The 17,449-nt window shown below is 47.2% G+C and overlaps 1 protein-coding gene and 3 non-coding genes across 4 annotated transcripts; 1 reads left to right on the top strand and 3 right to left on the bottom strand.

The window, feature by feature from the left end:
• Positions 1-635: 635 nt before the first annotated feature.
• TRNAM-CAU (transfer RNA methionine (anticodon CAU)) lies at positions 636-708 on the bottom strand. Its single transcript has one exon. It is a non-coding gene; the product is annotated as a tRNA-Met (tRNA).
• Positions 709-3,202: 2,494 nt separating this feature from the next.
• TRNAS-GCU (transfer RNA serine (anticodon GCU)) lies at positions 3,203-3,284 on the bottom strand. The gene has a single exon. It is a non-coding gene; the product is annotated as a tRNA-Ser (tRNA).
• A 6,199-nt stretch (positions 3,285-9,483) lies between these two features.
• On the top strand, positions 9,484-10,386 carry ORYCUNV1R1563 (vomeronasal 1 receptor oryCunV1R1563). The gene is given in 1 exon segment (NM_001167250.1): positions 9,484-10,386. A coding segment is annotated over 1 exon segment (903 nt).
• A 6,109-nt stretch (positions 10,387-16,495) lies between these two features.
• On the bottom strand, positions 16,496-16,588 carry TRNAI-UAU (transfer RNA isoleucine (anticodon UAU)). The gene is made up of 2 exons: positions 16,552-16,588; positions 16,496-16,531 (listed from the first exon to the last, which is right to left on the bottom strand). It is a non-coding gene; the product is annotated as a tRNA-Ile (tRNA).
• Positions 16,589-17,449: the final 861 nt, after the last annotated feature.

Raw genomic sequence — 17,449 nt, 5'->3', positions numbered from 1 at the left:
TTACTTCAGAAACCATTTCTGGATTGTTTGGGATTTGAGGTGGAGATCAGAGTGAGAATGGTCCACACAGAAGGAACATAAAATTAGATCAGGCAAAATTCATTGGTGAAGCCACTAAACAGAGATTCTGAATTTCATTTTTATTTGAGAGACTGGGAATGGCTCTGAAAGTTTGTGGGTTGGTTAAGGAATCAAAACTGCACCAAGTATGGACTCTTCTAAATTTAGTCAACTATCAGACCTTAGGGTACCACAAAGGAAGGTGTCCAAGGCCTAAGGGAGACTGCAATGGCCAAGACAATTTAGATTAATAGATCTGCCCTTGCACAATAGGGAGTTCCACAGGAAGTGCTTTTCACCATAGCTGCACCAAATACAATCAGAGGACAGTCCCAGGATCCTAGAACAACTCCCACCTCCATTACCACCTCCATTGCTCACAGACAGTAGATTGGTCTGACTCATGAAATCTTTGGGATAATGGCACCCTTAGAACTGAAATGGAAGCATCGAGGAGATCACCTGAGCCTTTTATCTACTATGAAGATTTTTGCATTTCCTTGAGAGGTGGTGCTGATAGGGGAATGCATTGTCAACACTGGCCCCAGAGCCTTAACTTGGGACAAAAGTCCAGCTGCCCCCTCTGAGGCTCGAACTCAGGACCTTCAGATTATGAGACTGACGCGCTGCCTGCTGCGCTAAGGAGGCAAGGCCTGTAAATCTCTGATTTGTATACACAGAAAGCATGGTTGTCTGACTTGAATTCTGCCTTGAATTGCTAGGCCACGTGCTCACAACTCCTCACTTAACTCTCACTTGAACCACTTCAGAAACTCAGAGCCCCTGCAGTAAAGGGGAACCCAGGCTCCCTGGGGACTCTGCCACAAACTTTCACTGATGAGCTTCTCAGTCTTCCTCATGGGAAATGGGATCACTTACATGGGGGGGGAGGGGGCTGTGCACTGGCAAAGAGATGCAAACGGACACTGACCTGAATTGACCCCGATGCCTGGGGACCCAAAGAGTCTCTGAGCACTACCAGTCAGACTCAGAACTCAATAGGGTCAGGGGATCCATGCCTCAGGGGTGAGGTTTATTGCAAGGTCACTGTCACTTGATAATCTTTGCTCCCTTGTAGGTAATGCGCTATTTTTCTCAGACTGCTTTGGGAGCTTCATTGTCTTAATTTTCAGGAACTTGATTATGATTGACCTGGATATGGACCTTCATAGGCAACCTGCTTAGGGTCCTCTGAGCTTCTAGAAGCTGATCTATCTCTTTCACCAAGTGGGAGAGGCTTCCAGCCACTGCGACTTCAAATCTTGTGGAAGATTTCACAGGAAAATCGATGCAGAGTTCATCTTCCTATGTCGATGGTGTTGCTGAGAAGCAGTCTAAGTATGCTAGAGTGAGAGGTAGCTGGTGTGCTTCCCGCTGAGCAGGGTGTCCTGCAGATCAAGATTTCCAGTTCCAGGGCCGGCCCTGGGGTAAGCCGCCACCTAGGATGCTGGCACCCATATGGGTGCTGGTTTGTGTCTGGCTGCTCCAGGTCTGATTCAGCTGCCTGGGGAAAGCAGCAAAACATGGCCCAAGTGTTTGGGCTTCTGCCACCCACTTGAGAGACCCAGACAAAGCTGCTAGCTCCTGGCTCCTGGCTTCCACCTGGCCCAGCTCCAGCTGTTGCTACCATTTGGGAAGTGAACCAGCAGACGGAAGCTCTCTCTGTTTCTGTCTCTCCCTCTTTCTCTGTAATGCTTTCAAATAAATAAGTCTTTTAAGCAGTATGTTTCCAGTTTCTCTTCCATGCCTCCTACTCTTTAGATTTGTTTAGTTATTATTCTATGCTTGAGAGTCTAAGTTCAATCAAGTTTTAGCAATCCAACATCAATAAAGGAATTACCCAATTATGCTTATATGGGACACCTACATTCTAGCACACCAACTGTAACCACATTTTTCCACTGAGCTATTCTCAGCTGCATATTCATCTCGACACTTCCTGTCTATTCTTGTTGCTCAGTAAACTCTTCATGGCTCGGTTTGAATACACCACTGTTAATTTCATTCCCAGACACTTAATCCCTTCCTCTGAGTCAAACCTCAATGACTACTTCAGGCGGTGCTGATTTGTCTTGTTCTCCATGTCAGGTACATGGGAGAGGCTGCCATGGGAAAGTTGTGATATTGAGACCAACCTCGTTACCATCTCTCAAATTTAGCAACATTATATCTTCTGTTGTACCTCCCTCCTCTTTGGTTCACTATACACACACATATATTTAAGTAATTTTTATTGGTGTATCATTCCTGGTTAGGCTCTTATTTCCAATTTTTATATCTTTAATTCCTACTCCTTTGTACTTCAGAGCTGTCACTTATCCTGTGCTCTCACTCCCTATATTCCATATTTTTGAGTTCTCACACTCAGGCAAACTGAAGACAGGATTGCAGTGGTCAATTGGGTGAAAGCCTCCAGGGAGAAGCCTACACTTGAGGCAGCAGGCAGTGCTCTCCAGGAACAAGAACAGTGCCCTGCGGGGCCCTGGGAGAGGTGTGAGCGGCCACTGAGTGACTCAGGGAATGCCTACAGCACAGCACCATGTCCTACACTGCACAGAGCTACAATCCTTACCTTTCCAACTTTTGTTTGAAAAGCATCAGTTGTTGTAACTCTTTCAAATAAATAAATAAAACCATCAGTTGTTAGCAAGATCCATAAAGGATTCCAGGTGCATGACCAATACATTCTTCTAACACCAAAATAAAACTTCCTTTAATTAAATAAAAATGAAATTAATTGATTAATTAAAGTAAAACTCCTGTCTCCATCCCTCCATCGCTGGGAGCGCTCCCACCCGGTTCCCGCCGCCTGGCACTCAGGGCCCCGTCTGCCACGGCGGGAGATCCGCCTGGACGTCACGGCCCTTGCAGGAGTGTGGCAAACACCGAGAAAGGGGCTACGTGGAGTGAAATCGGGGTCACAGCGGCAAGATGTCCTCGGACGTCTGCCAAATCAATGCCATGGATGCAAGCTCAGGCCTGTTACAAAACGGGAGAGAGGGAAGAGAGGGAAGCGGCCCCGCCAGGAGGCTCGGACCCGGAGAAGTGAGCGCGAAGCTCAAGCGGGCAAAGGCCACAGAACCAGAGGGAGCGCACGCTGCAGCCGCCTGTGAACCGTTTGCCAGCCCTAAAAGCAGGGCGCCGACGAGGGTGGGATTCGAACCCACGCGTGCAGAGCACAATGGATTAGCAGTCCATCGCCTTAACCACTCGGCCACCTCGTCCCCGCGCGGGGCCACTCCCGAAGGCTTGCCTGTCACAGGGCCCGCGCCGCGGCGCTGAGCGCGTCCGGGCCGGAGGACGCCGCGGTCCAGGGTGGCGACGCGGGGCACTGACGGCGGAACCCGGAGGAAGCCGGAGCAGGCCGGAGGCTGCAGACGTGGGCGGCTCTTTGCTTTGGAAGAGACAGAGAAGGCGGGAGGCTGGGTCGAGGCGGCTCGTGGCTCCCCTCCACCTGCCTCTGCCTGTTAACCCAGCGCCCCCGGTCCTTGTGGAGACGGATTCGGCCTGGACCTGGAGTCCCCTTGGAAGGCGCCCATCACCTACCACGCCGCAGCCTGTGGAGGGTCCAGGGCCCTTGTAGCTCCTCCTTTCCAGGTGCGCTTTTCTCAGCGCTTGCGGAAGCGGCTCTTCCAGGCCCAGGTTTCTCCCCGTGTGCGCAGAGGTGCATACCGTTTTATCCTCCACGTGGCTCTCCCACTCAAGGGGCGCGGCTCACGAAGCACAGCTCTGGGAGCAGAGAGTTGTTCTGTAAAGACTGGTCCTTTCCACATGTATTGCTGCGGTCAGCCATCTGGTAATGTCGCACGCACGCACGCACGCATGGGTTTTTTGTACTAGATTATAATCCAGTGATACAGACGTCCTTTTAGTTTAAATGTTTCCATCGTAATGTTAGGGAAACGGAGGGAACGTGCACAATGAATTCACAAGCTTAGATTTGTGAAGGCATCATCAACACGTCCACAAGTGGTTAGTTGTGTCATAAATTGCTCGTGAATGTTAATAATCGACAGAAGAATTAAAAGATGGCCGAAATAATTTTTAAATTAATCTGTTGACAATTAGGTGTTGCTTTTGTGCGTGAAAAAGAGTTTCTTTTTACTCTGAAAAGTACAAAATAATAGAAACATTTATATTAGCACATCTATATATTATTTACCAAGATGTCTTTTCCCCTTTCTGACAAACTGAAATAGCACTGCTTAGAATAATGTGAGCTAATCAAAACAGCTGCAGAATGGCAAGCATATTTAACCACTGTTAGTAACCTCTCCCTTTATATCACAAAGAGGTAAATCTTCATATTAGCTGCTATGTAGTTTAGAAGTCCTTTGAAGCCCTATAGCTTAACAGCCTTGTCCTCAAAATGTTCTATTAATGATTCATGGGTTAATGTTATGGGCTATTGGATCCAGTGTTGAGACTTCATCAAGTTATGGTGCCTGGAGGTGGGCCCAGTGGGAGTTCTTTAAGTCATGGAGGGCAGTTCTCAGAAGGTTGGTTATATAAGCCAAGCCACCTTGGGCCTGGAGTGTGTGTTCTCTGTCTCTCTCTCCTTCCAGGCTGGCCATGTGATCTTCCCTCTGCATATCTTCCCCATCCATTGCATTCATCAGACAACAGACCAGTGGGGCACCAGAACCATGTATTCATTTATTTGAAAAGCAGAGTTACAGAAAGAGAGGACAAGGCAGCAAGAGAATTCTTCCTCCTCCTGGTCCACTCCCTAAATGGCTGCCTCACCTGGTGCCTGGCCAAGCAGAGGAGAGGAGCCTGGAACTCTACCTGGCTCTCCCCCATGGGTGGCAGAGGCCAAAGCACTTGGGCCTTCTGCTACTGCTTTTTCAAGTGCCTTAGTAGGGAGCTGGATCAGAAACCAGCCCTATAAGAGGTGCTGACATCACAGTTGCATCTTAACCCCCTGAGCCACAATGTGGACCTCTATTCTCATTTTAATAAGACCATTTTGATGAAAATAATTGGAGAATATGTTCAAACAGAGAGTTAGTGAGATTCTTTGGTGAATAAGGAATCTTTGGGCAGAAAAGAGCTTACCGAATTTAAGAGAAATAAAAGCTACAAGCTAATCTTATTCTCTTTTTATATTATTGTAAGGACAAATTTTTAGGATGAAGAGGCTTGTACCTAGGTTCGGCTCTGGCAAACAAGTAACTTGTCTGCCGGGTGACCTTCTCCTGCTCCTTGGGAGCCTGGCCAGTTCCCAGGGAGGAGGATAAAGGAATGTTTTCTGATAAACAGGTAGGCATGCTTCGTGTCTTGGCTCTCTGGCCAAGATCAGAGACGTGACACACTGCTTGCCTAAAATCTTGGCAATGAGCCCCCTTTGTCCTTGGGGGGCTTTAAGAGGGAGCCAGAGCAAACCTCTGCTGCTGCTGTTCCATCCCGAGGGGAACGCGCAGTCATGCTGAATGTTGAACGTGCCCGTGATGACTACTGATGATGTTTGGTTCTCAGTATGGATCCTTTTCCGTTGCTGTGTGAAGATTGCCTAGTGGTAAATTCCCGGGTTGAGTCCCTACTCTTAGGGACTCCCCCGCCCCCTTCTTTCTTTCTCTCTCTCTCTCTGTGCTCTGCTTCTTAAAATTTGCTACTTAAATAAACTACTTGTTTCTTTATACTACAAGGCTTGCAGAGTATTTCTTGCAGATCAAAGTAAAAGTAACTAAGTCTGTGCACAGCAGACAGCTAAGAAATAATTTGCTGTCACAATTATCTATAAACAATTTGCAGAAGGATTTCTATAAGCTTTATAAAAGTGACATCTATGACCATTAAGCCCATTTTTAAAAATATCTTAATGTATTGTATTCATTTTGAGGATGTTTTATCTGCATAGATTTTATTTTTTACATTTAAAAATGTTTCATTTTCTTTGAAATGGAGAGAAACAGATGGATACAGAGAGATCCTTCTGTATATCCTTAGACCCAACTCTATATCCCCAAATGTTTATTTTAGCATATTTTATATACACTGGCAGAAAAAAATTACTTTGGATTTAGCAATGAATGAAGGAAAAATCACATAACCCTCTCAATTGGCACAGAAAAAACATTTCACAAAACTCAGTGCCCTTCATTAAAATACAGCAAGGAAACCAGGGGTTAGGAGAAAATTACCTTGACATATTGAAGGCCACAATTGCACACCTCAGGCTCACATCATCCTCCAGGGTAAAACACTAAAGCTTTGCTTCCAATAAGAAGGACAAGACAAGGTTGCCTACCTCAGGGGCCTGCACTGTGGCATAGTAGGTTAAGCCTTAGCCTGAGGTGCTGGCATCCCATATGGGCACTGGTTTCTGTCCCAGCTGCTCCTCTCCTGATCCAGCTCTTTGTTAATGGCTTGGGAAACCAGAGGAAGGTGGCCCAAGTGCTTGGGCCCCTGTACACACATGGGAGACTCATAACAAGGTACCGGCTCCTGGCCTCAGCCTGGCCCAACCATGTCCATTGCAGCCATTTGGGGGAGTGAACTAATAAATCTGAAAATAGTATAAAAAAGAATAAAATACTAGGAATAACCTCAACATAAAATCAAAAAAACTTGTACACTAAAAACTACAAATCATTGCTAAAAGAAATTAAAACAATAAATGGAAAGACATCCCATCCTCATGGGTTGGTAGACTTAACATTTTAAATCAGTCAATACTATGTAAAGCCAACTGCAGATTTAATGTAAACCGTATGAAAAAAATCCCAACAATATATTTGGCACAAATAGAAATATCCAATCAAACATTCATAGTGAATCTAAAGTTACTCTGAATAGCTGGTTTGAGTCCTAGCTGCTCACTTCTGACCTAGCCTTCTGCAAATTTGCTTGGGAAAGCAGCAAAGGACAGCTCAAGTACTTGGACCCCTGCCACACACATTGAGATCTGGATGGAGTTCCTGGCTCCTGGCTTCTATCTGGCCTAGCCCTGTCATTGTGGCCATTTGGGAAGTGAACCAGAGGATGAAAGTTCTCTCTGTCTCTGTCTCTGACTCTCCCAATCTGTCTGTCATTCTGACTTTCAAATAAATAAATAAATATATAAATATTTTTTAAAAATTTGAAGCACAAAAGTTGAGAAAGTGTCCACTGCTGACTCTACAATACTCCTTCCCAGTTGGTCCTGAGTATTGGAGGTGAGAGGAAGGAGGGGGATGAGAACATAATCAGGTCCCAGGAACCCAGAGCCCTCTGCCACCTGCTCCTCACCCAGCTGCCTCCTGCTCATCAGGGCAGGTTCACCACAATTAGGACCAGGAGGATTCTGGGCTCAGCAAATGAGGGCCCAGCAGGGAGAGGGCAGAGCTGGCCCCAGGGCTCCACAGCGTGCACAAGGAGCCTTTTCCCCTGGCAGAGCCAAACTCCTGACACTGACATGTTGACAGCAGTGAGAGTGTCCCTGAGCACTGGGACTCAGGGAAGGATAAAGAGGCCTGGCTGTGCTGCTCTCCACAGCTCCTGCCAGAGCCCCTGCACACTGCTCAGGTGAGTGATGCTGAGTGCCAGGGGGGCTGCCCCAGGCAGGGCTGGTCAGGGGCAGGTGGGGAGAGGGAGGGTCTCAGCTCCCCTGTGCCTGTGGAAGAGGAAGGTGTGAGGACCCAGGGAGAGGATGGGGATCCCTTCCCAATGCACCCAGCAGTGTCTGCTTGTCTGGCCCTGGAGGGAGCCACTGTGCAGCAGCACCACTGATGCTCTGAGCCCAGGGCTGCTGGGTTTCCCAGGCGTGAGGGAGGCTGGGGGCATCAGGCAGCAGTGGGCTTTCAGCCTGCAGTGGGGAGCTCTTCCCCCAGGCTCCCTGCCTTTCTGCACTCTCCCTCCTCGCAGTGTCTTTTGCCTCTCTCTCTCTCTCTCTCTCTCTCTCTGTGTGTGTGTGTGTGTGTGCTTGCATTTTGTTTATTGCTCTTTTACCTAAGTGTTTTTCTTATTTGTAATGTCCTTCAGTCTTTTCAAGATAGGATCTTTTACTATGATTTTATCGTGTGTGAATTTTCCTTTCCTTGGACCCTCACTATAGCACACTACCTAATTAGAGAGAATTTTAAAAAGTCACAACCTATGTGAGGACACTGACTTGTTTTTTTAGAAAATCTGTCTTTTTTGCTCAGCCTCAACGTGGACCGGGTTGGTACAAAACACCATCGTGTTTATAGAGTGAGTCAAGGAATATTTCCAAGGTAATACATAAGAATGTTCTCTGGAGCAATGGAGAGTAAGTATACGATAAATAGGATAGAAGAAAAAGAAAAACGCTTCCATCATATGCCACTCAGAAGAAGAGTGGAAAACCTAGCTTCACTGGGCTGGGCCTTTCTGTCCCCTCTCTCTGTGTTAATTACTGTACAGTGAGCTTGGGGGCAGAGAGGAAGCCGCAGAGCACTGTGGGAAGCTACTCCCTCTTGGTAACTGCAATTGTTTTGAGAAGCCACCATTCATCTATATTCTTATTATGATTATGCATTTGATTTTTACATATACTTGATTTTAAGTGTATTTTTAATTTTTAATTTATAATATAATTTGATTACATAGTAATTGCATGGATTTTGGGGGTACAGTGTGACATTTACTTACCTGAATATAATTTGTGAAATGATCAGAGCACAGTAATTGCCATATCCAAAACTTCACACATGTCTCATTTCTTTGTTGAATGGTGGGAACATTCAAAATCCTCTCTGCTGAAGCACAGAATTACTCGTCGTCTATCACAGTTCTCTTCCTGCGCTACTGAACAATAGAAGGTACTCGTCCCATCCAGCTGCACCCTTCAACGCACTAAACTTCCTCCCTCCATGCCTGTAGCCCCCCCACCCCCACCCAAAGGCACACCCTCCCAAGCCTCTGGTAGCCACTCTTCTATTTTCTACTTGTTTGGGATAAACTTTTTAGCTGCCAGATGTGACAACACGCAGTGATTGTCTTTCTGTGCCTGGCTTACATCCCGATACTCATGTGAGGTCTGGTAACAAGGATGTTAGAAAGGCAGTGCACAGCCCAGCTGGGTCAGTTGAGTGCCCAGTGGAAAGAAGGTCCTCAGGATCATGGTGTAGGATTGTTGGAGGACCTTGCACTTGTTAAGCGGGTGTCTGGGGAAAAGGTCATCATGTCCATTTGGACATGAGGGACACATAGAAGCCCCTGTGGAAAGGCGGGTGATGCACTGACATGAATTTTACATTTAATGTGTAGTTATCACCATCTCTGCATCAACAGAAGCAAGTCAGAAAGAAGAAAGGGAGCAAGGAGGGGACGAGAGGCCTCTAGGAAAGAGAACCATGGATGCGTACTACATAGACACTGTCGTTTTCACTAAACACAGACTGTTCACACAGCTGAACTTGGTCACCTTTACTCCTTTGTGTTCCTCAAAAAGTTTCCTCGTTCTGTTCATGAACTTAGAAGATGACTTGGAGTGACGTCATCCAAAGAATAATCTTCCTTTCTCTCACTGGACCTGGAGTTGTGGGGAACTTCCTTGTGCTTGTGAGATATGTATGTACTTTAGTCATGGGGTCTGAGAAAAAATCTATAGACCTTATCCTCATCCACTTGGCTGTTTCAAACATACTCATTATTTGCACCACAGGGATCAGAGACATAACCACTGTCATTTACTTCAGAAATTTCCTAGGTGACATTGGTTGCAAAGCTGTGATTTACCTGAACAGGGTGGCCCGGAGCCTCTCCATCTGCACCACCTGCCTCCTCAGTGTCCTCCAGGCCATCACCGTCAGTCCTGGGACCTCCGGGTGGAGAAAGCTCAAACCACACAGTGCCTGGCAGCTTCTTCCCTACCTCCTCCTCTTCTGGGTCTTCAGTGTTCTTATAAGTTCTAACCTGCTCTATTACATTTCAACAGTTGATAGCATGAACGGGTCTGGAGTTAGAATGTATGTTAGGTATTGCTACATGCTGCCAGCTGGGCGAATAGTCAGGTGGCTTTTCCTCTCCCTCATGGCCCTTCGGGACCTCACCTTTCAGAGTGCCATGGGCTGGAGCAGTGGGCACATGGCTCTCCGTCTGTACAAACATCACAAGCGCGTCCTCTACCTCCAGAGCTCCAGGACTGCAAAACATCCCAGCCCAGAGGTCAGAGCTACTCAGAGCACTCTTGTTCTCATGACCTGTTTCCTCTTCTCCTATTGGACAGACTTCATTTTCTCCTTCTACATAGGGTCCACCTTGACTGGGGATTCCACAATATCCAATATCAAAATACTTCTAGAACTCAGTTATGCCAGTCTCAGCCCCTTTATCCTGACCAGCAGGGATGTTCACTTTGCTGAATGCTGGAGAGCTCGCTGAGCAGGGCAGGGAGCTGCTTCTGTCCTGATTCTTCCAGGTACGAAGGTGAATCTCTAGGGCTTGCCTTTGTCTGCATGTATCAAAAACATTAAATTCATCAGGGCTTATAGAAATAGACTTTTAAGAAGAAATCTGATACCAGGCCATCTAACGTAGTTCAGGGGTGCCAGGAATCTAGGAAGACAGACTCCCAGACTCCCATTCTCTCACTTCTGCCATGTGGATTTTATCTTCTTGCTTGCACAGTTGGTGCTATAGTTCAGCCAGCATTCTGAGCATGAAGAAAAGGGGAAAGTAACAGGGAAATAGAGATTGTACTTATACTGTAGATCTCTCTGCCTGTCTGTCTCTTTAGGAAATGAAACTATTTTAGGAATTCCCAGCAAATATCTGAATGTACTGGTAAAATTATATTGCTTGGCTTCTTCTAACTGTAAGGTTGATTGGGGAATGTTCTTTGCTACCGGCACATGTTCCTTCCACAAGATAACCCAGTCGGGCTGCGGCTCTCTGCATGAAGTGTGTGACTCATGACCCTGGCCCCCATGAGATCAGTCTCTTTGGAAAGAGGAAGAGTGAGAAGAAAAACAGGTGAAGCCTGTGGTCCTGGAATACATGCACCTGTTTATCTCTGTGGTGCCTTTAAGCAATCTAAGTTGCTGTCAGCAACTGATTCACAATAATGATGGATTAGTTATTTAGTTATTAATAACTGACTCTGATTATTAGACACGCAGGGTCAGGAAATGAAGCTTAAAGTAAAGCCAGGCTGAAAGTAGTGTAGACAGGAAAATACGAGTGGAGAGTGGGGTGTTGGGTGAGGTGAGAGAGGACAAGTGAAGATGAGCAGAGACATAGGGTTCCAGGCTTGAGCAGCACATTGTGACATCACAGTGAGGCTTCTTGTGTTAAAACTGGAGCACAAAGGTAGAGCTGGGGTATCTGGTGCTCTGCTCTCTGGATACTGAAAAATCTCAGTGTCAAATGGAAAGCATAGGTTAGCCCAGAAACTCAGGGCTCCTACAACACCTACCTAGCTTTCTTTAGCTGATGTGCTATAACACATAAACACATCGACAACATCGTAGTGCTTTTTAAAGAAAATATTAAAAATAATTAATAGGCCAGCACTGTGGCATAGTGGGTAAAGCCATCGCCTACAGTACTGGCATCCCATATGGGTGGAGGTTCAAGTCCTGACTGTTTCTCTTCTGATCCAGCTACCTGCTAATGGCCTAGGGAAGCAGCAGAGGATGGCCCAGATCCTTGGGCCTCTGTACCCACATGGGAGATCCCGAAGAGGCTCCTGGCTCCTGGCTTTGGCCTGGCCCAGCCCCGGCAGTTGCTGCCATTTGGAAGTGAACCAGTGGATGGAAGATTCTCTCTGTCTCTGTCTCTCTTTCTCTCTCTGTAACTCTGCCTTTCAAATAAATAAAAAATAATAATTAACAATAATACATATTTATGGGCTGCAATGCAATATTTCAACACATGTATAAAATATGCCCTGATCAAATCGAGGTAATGGACATTTCCCCTTCTTCGACATTACTTTTTGACTGGAGCCTTGATCACCTTTCTATTTGCTCCTAAAATATGTTAGTTTATTGTGAACTGTGGTCAGTCCACTATGCTGTGTCACACTAGGAATTTATTCCTTCGATGTCACTCTGTCTTGGTATCTGTTACCCATGCTGTCTCTCTCGGTGCCTCCATACCCCTTCTAGCCCAGAGTAATTACTATTCTGTGTTCAAATTGAGATTTTTTTTAACCTTCCACATATGAGGGAGAATATGTTTTATTTGTCTTTCTGTTTTGCTTCCAGTAACAGGATTTCTTCTTTTTATGGAAGAATAATATTCCACTGTGTCTGTACACAACATTTTCTTCACCATCCAGTTTATGGTGGACATCTTGGTTGATTGCCTATCTTGACTATTGTGAACGGTGCTGCAATAAACACGATGGAGCATGTATCTCGTTGACTTGAAGATTTCATGCCTTTTTGGATATACACCCAGTAGTGAGGTTGCTGGATCACATTTCTAGTTTTTAAGGGTATCTCCATACTGTTTTCCATAGGGGCTATACAAGTTTACATTCTCACCAACAGTACGTAATGATTCCCTGTTGTGTAACTTATAATCTCATGGATGATAACTGCCTCAAAGAAAGGCTAGTTTGCTCATGATGATAGGATGCCGTTTCCAAACAGGCTTTAGCAGGGAGCTAGATCAGAAGTGAAACAGCTGGGACCGAGCTGGCACACATATAGGATGCAGGTGTTACAGGCTACATGACAACACTGGCCCCTGCAAAGCATACTTGAACTTGTGGCAGAAGACAACCACAAAAGATGTAAATGCAGGCCATTTCATCTTCAAGAATCAAAATAATGATGACAGGAAAGTGAAGAAGCCAAAGTCTCACTTTGTCACTCTACAGAATGACATTCTTCCCTGTGTTAAAAGAACTCAAACTTCGGCCGGCACCATGGCTAATCCTCTGCCTGTGGCGCTGGCACCCTGAGTTCTAGTCCCAATGGGGCGCTGGTTCTATCCCGGTTATTCCTCTTACAGTCCAGCTCTCTGCTGTGTCCCGGGAAGGCAGTGGAGGATGGCCCAAGTGCTTGGGCCCTGCACCCACATGGGAGACCAGGAGGAAGCACCTGGCTCCTGGCTTTGGATTGGCGCAGTACGCCGGCCATAGCAGCCATTTGGGGGGTGAACCAACGGAAGACCTTTCTCTCTGTCTCTCTCTCTCTCACTGTCTAACTCTGACTGTCCAAAAACAAAAACAAAAAACAAACAAACAAACAAAAAAACACTTAAACTTCAACTGTGGGAAATTTCAAGATATTTTATACAAGTGCCTTATTTGTTCCACACACACAAAAAATATTTGTAAGATAATAAGCAAGTTTCTTTTTTACTTTTCTGCAGAATTGCTTTTACTCTATACAAAATGAGATAATAGTTGGAGGAGACTAAAAACATAATTAGTCCTTCTTAGCACCCCATAATCCACATTAAAATTAATCTAGTAAAAGTAAAAAGCTGTCAACAGAGAGTGATAATGATAATGGCTTAACAACACAATGGGTAAAAGATTTCATGAATTCTTGAGACAGAAACCAGATGTCTCCAGCGGAGGGCGGCAGGGAAGCCAGAGCAGCGGATCCCATTAGGATGGGGGTGGAGCTTGGCACAGGGAGTTGGGCCACGTGGCCACCTGGCTTCCAGCAAAGGTGGGGGGGGGGGGGCTAGAGCTTAGGATGTAAATCGGGGTGTAGATCACGCCATAGATAAAACTGGGCCACTTTCCTAACAGACAGTGAGAGAGAGAGACAGAAAGGTCTTCCGTTGGTTCACCCCCCAAATGGCCGCCACAGCTGGCACTGCACTGATCCGAAGTCAGGAACCAGGTGCTTCCTCCCAGTCTCCCATGTGGGTCCAAGGCCCAAGCACTTGGGCCATCCTCCACTGCCTTCCCGGGCCACAGCAGAGAGCTGGACTGGAGAGGAGCAACCGGGACAGAACCGGCGTCCCAAGGGGACTAGAACCCTGAGTGCTGGTGCCACAGGCGAAGGATTAGCCTAGCAGGCCGAAAAATTAATATTCTTAAATACTTTACATAAAAGTAATAATCCTCTAGAAAATGAGGGCAAAATCCAAGTGTTGCACTCCTCACCAGAAGCTGTGCTCCCAGAGTTTCGGTCTTGAGGACAGCATGGTGTTCAGTGGAATGAAGACTCAGGAAAGAGAAGGAAATCCTCTATAAGTCACACAGGTGCCACAAAAGAAACCAACTCTGACATCAGTCTGGAGAAAGGTCTGCTGGTTAAGCCCTGGTCTGTGACGCTTGTTTATGGCAGTCCAGGCAGCTTAACCCACAGCCTTCACAGGATTTTTCATTTGCAGTTTCACTTATTTGCATTTTGTTCTGTGTTCTGCAATGTCTTAAGCAAACAAAATCCTTTTTGAGCTTGAGACATCCACTTAAGTGTTAGAGAATTCCCACAGATATAGTGCAATGGAAAATGAGAAGCTCATGTTCAAAAATCCAATCTATGCAAGGAAATAAAGAGCCAAGAATGAAAAATAGGAAAAAATTTTTCAGCAGAAACAAATCTATAATCATTCACAATTACTACTTGTAGAATATTAAATATCTATTAATTTTAAAGTTTAAAAAGATGGTTAGGGGACTGTTACTAGTTAACTTTTGGTAGGGTTTTCTGGTGGTTATAAAAATAACCTGGTAACTTAAAACAAAACTTATTCCTCATGAATACTGCAGCAGCTGCAGCTTGGCTGTGCCTTTTCTCTCCAGATGTCTCCACTCTGGGACACTTGCTGAAGAAACATCCAGGACACTTTTTCTCTTGTATTTGTAGAGTGCCCAGACCAACTAGAAACCTGAGATGGCTTTGAAACATCTATTTGCATATAATACGCATTGTTTCTGCTTGCATTAAATTGAGCAATGCAAATCCTATGCCTCATGCTGCTGTCAATTCTGTTAGCAAAAAGGCACAGAATTACATTCTCCTCACATAAAGTCACATGGCAAGTGATAAAAAATATATAGTCCTTTCACAGGGAGGGGCAGGGAATCACTGGAAAAAACAGTAAAATTAACACTGGCGGGTCTGGAACCTTTCAAAAAGAAATTCTGGGGAACAAACTGAGTATGCCCTTCCATAGATATATTAGACAACAGACTCGAAACCTCAGAAGGGAGAATTAGGAAACATGAAGCTAGACCTGAGGAGGCAAAAACACCCGGACGAGCAACAAATAGGCTGGTTGCTCCTGGACTGCATCCTTCCTAAAACTCTGAGCCAGGTGTCGCTTCCCCACCCCCCACCCCCATTGCTGCATTGTAAAGTCAAAGCTCAGTGCACCTGAGAGCTGCCCGCTCTCCTCAATCTCCTCTTTCCTCCTTGGACGTCCAGGGCAAGGCTTCTCCTGGGGGTGTAGCCCTAGTTACATCAACAACCGCGGTGAGTGGAAAATGAAGGGAGTTCAGGTCAGACAGGAGCAAGTGTGCAAGGCAGTGAGGTCCCATCAGGCTCCTTTCCCACTGTGACATCTCAGAAGGCCTTGGAGAGGAGCACTGTAAACAGGTGAGAAGTTGTATTTTCTCTCCGCCAAGGAAGGGCATGGCAGACCTCTGCACCCACATCACAGAGGGAAACAAGGGATGACATGGATGAGGTAAGGCATTGGGACTGAAGTGGCAGCAGAGAGAAGGGTAGAGATTCAGGAGAGGGAAGCGTCTGCACAGTTTTGGTCCTCGGTGCTGCCCAAGCTGTCTGAGTAAAATTGCACAGGGCCAACGCATACAGCAACGATCACGGATACCGCTTTGGGTGCACAGGGGCTGCAGCAAACTCTGTTTCAGTTGGAGCCCACACAATTAGTTTGTGGAAAAGAAATTACGGCTCCTTTTCTTCCTTTCCTTTTACATGGGAACCAGAGATCCTGTGGTACGTTTCTCCGGGTCCCTGGCAGCCTCCTTGGGACACTGAATCTGAGAAATAACTTGGACTTGCCTTGATCCAATCAGAAAAGTAGAAGAGAAAGCCTCCTTTGTCTTTTATTCTAACCAAGAGCTGTTCTGAGGCTAGAGCTGATGGGAGCCTCCCTTTCTTGCGGTTCTGCTCCGAGTTCTCCGTCCATCTCCACATCATCTCACTTGAACTATGAGAAAGATCCAGATGCCTCAAAATGGCATCGCAAGCGTGGGGGAAAAGCTTGTAAAAATGAACAAATGCGGTAAGAGGGGGAAATAACCAGCGATCAGTGGGCAGAGAGACCACAGGTGGTCAAAATGCAAGGAGCTGATGCTGAAAAACTTACCAGCACTTCTCAAAAACAGTTTGCTACGGATTTTGGAAATCTCTCAAGAAAAAGCTTGCAATTAAACTCTAAGCACGACCTGATTTGCATTCCGGAAAGACAGGAATGTCCTCCTACCAGAAAAACCCCAAGGCCAAAGCCAAGGAAGAGAGAAGCTACTCCCAGCAGCACCACGGATTCTGACTGGAATTGAGTGATGAAAGAATAAAGACAACTGAATCTCAAACGGAGGGCTGGAAAACGATGTTCCAGGTGAGGCTCGAACTCACAACCTCGGCATCCCCCGCACGAGCACCGCCCTATAAGTACCGCGCGCTACCGATTGCGCCACTGGAACGCCCAAGTACCTTCGCGCCACGCTTCCCTGGGTCTACGCCAGAGCCCAGGGCGCCGTGACTCGCATTCCGCTGTCCCAGAGCCCTGGCACCACCCGAGTCCCCGGCCGAGTCTCCCCAGGTGCGCTCAGGGCCCCGGGCCGGGTGTCCCGGGCGCGCGGGAAGCCGGCCTAGCTTGGGCTTCGGTCCCCACAGGAGCCACCGGCTGGAGGCGCCGAGCGCGCTCTGCGGGCGAGAACGAAATCGGACGCGTCCTGGTTGGGGAGCGGGCAGAGCGCGGCCGCTGCCTCGGGGGTCTCGAGCCCGGAGAACGGGAGTCCTCGGGGGACCAGGGAGCCCCTTGAGTGGGAGTTACCAAAGCCGCGCTTCCGTCTCTCCGGGGAACGCGCTGGGAACGCCGGGCGCCCGCCGCAGGGACTGGAGAGCGCGGCCGCTCCTCCTGCGCAGCCGTCGGACGTCTCAAGACCGGGACCCGCCCCCTCCCTGCGCCCCCGGCCCTGGACCTGAGGGTGGGCGCACCTGGGGAAGGCACCGGAACCGGCCGCTGGCGTCTCCACGGTTCTGCGCGTCTCCACGGTAGGTGAAAGTGGATTTTTTCGGAAGCGTGTGAGGTCATAATGGCGCTGTCGGAGCGCGCGCGTTTTCTCGCAGAGTGGGAGAATGGGGGCATCTTGTGGGTGGGCGCTGTGGACGACAGTGAGACATGATGCCGCACAGCGGGACTTCCTATGCTGGCTTTTTAAATTAAATAAGCTGAATGTCCAAGAGTACTTCAGAAAGCTTGTGGCGTAGCGAGTAAAGCCGCCACTGTGGTCTTCAGTTCGAGTCCCGGCTGCTCCTCTTCCAATCCAGCTGTCTGCTAT

This window comes from Oryctolagus cuniculus, chromosome 5, assembly GCF_051225735.1.
Source record: "Oryctolagus cuniculus isolate XC-2025 breed Fujian yellow rabbit chromosome 5, ASM5122573v1, whole genome shotgun sequence".
Taxonomy (NCBI): Eukaryota; Metazoa; Chordata; class Mammalia; order Lagomorpha; family Leporidae; genus Oryctolagus; species Oryctolagus cuniculus.
This window is presented reverse-complemented; position numbering and strand designations above follow the sequence as displayed.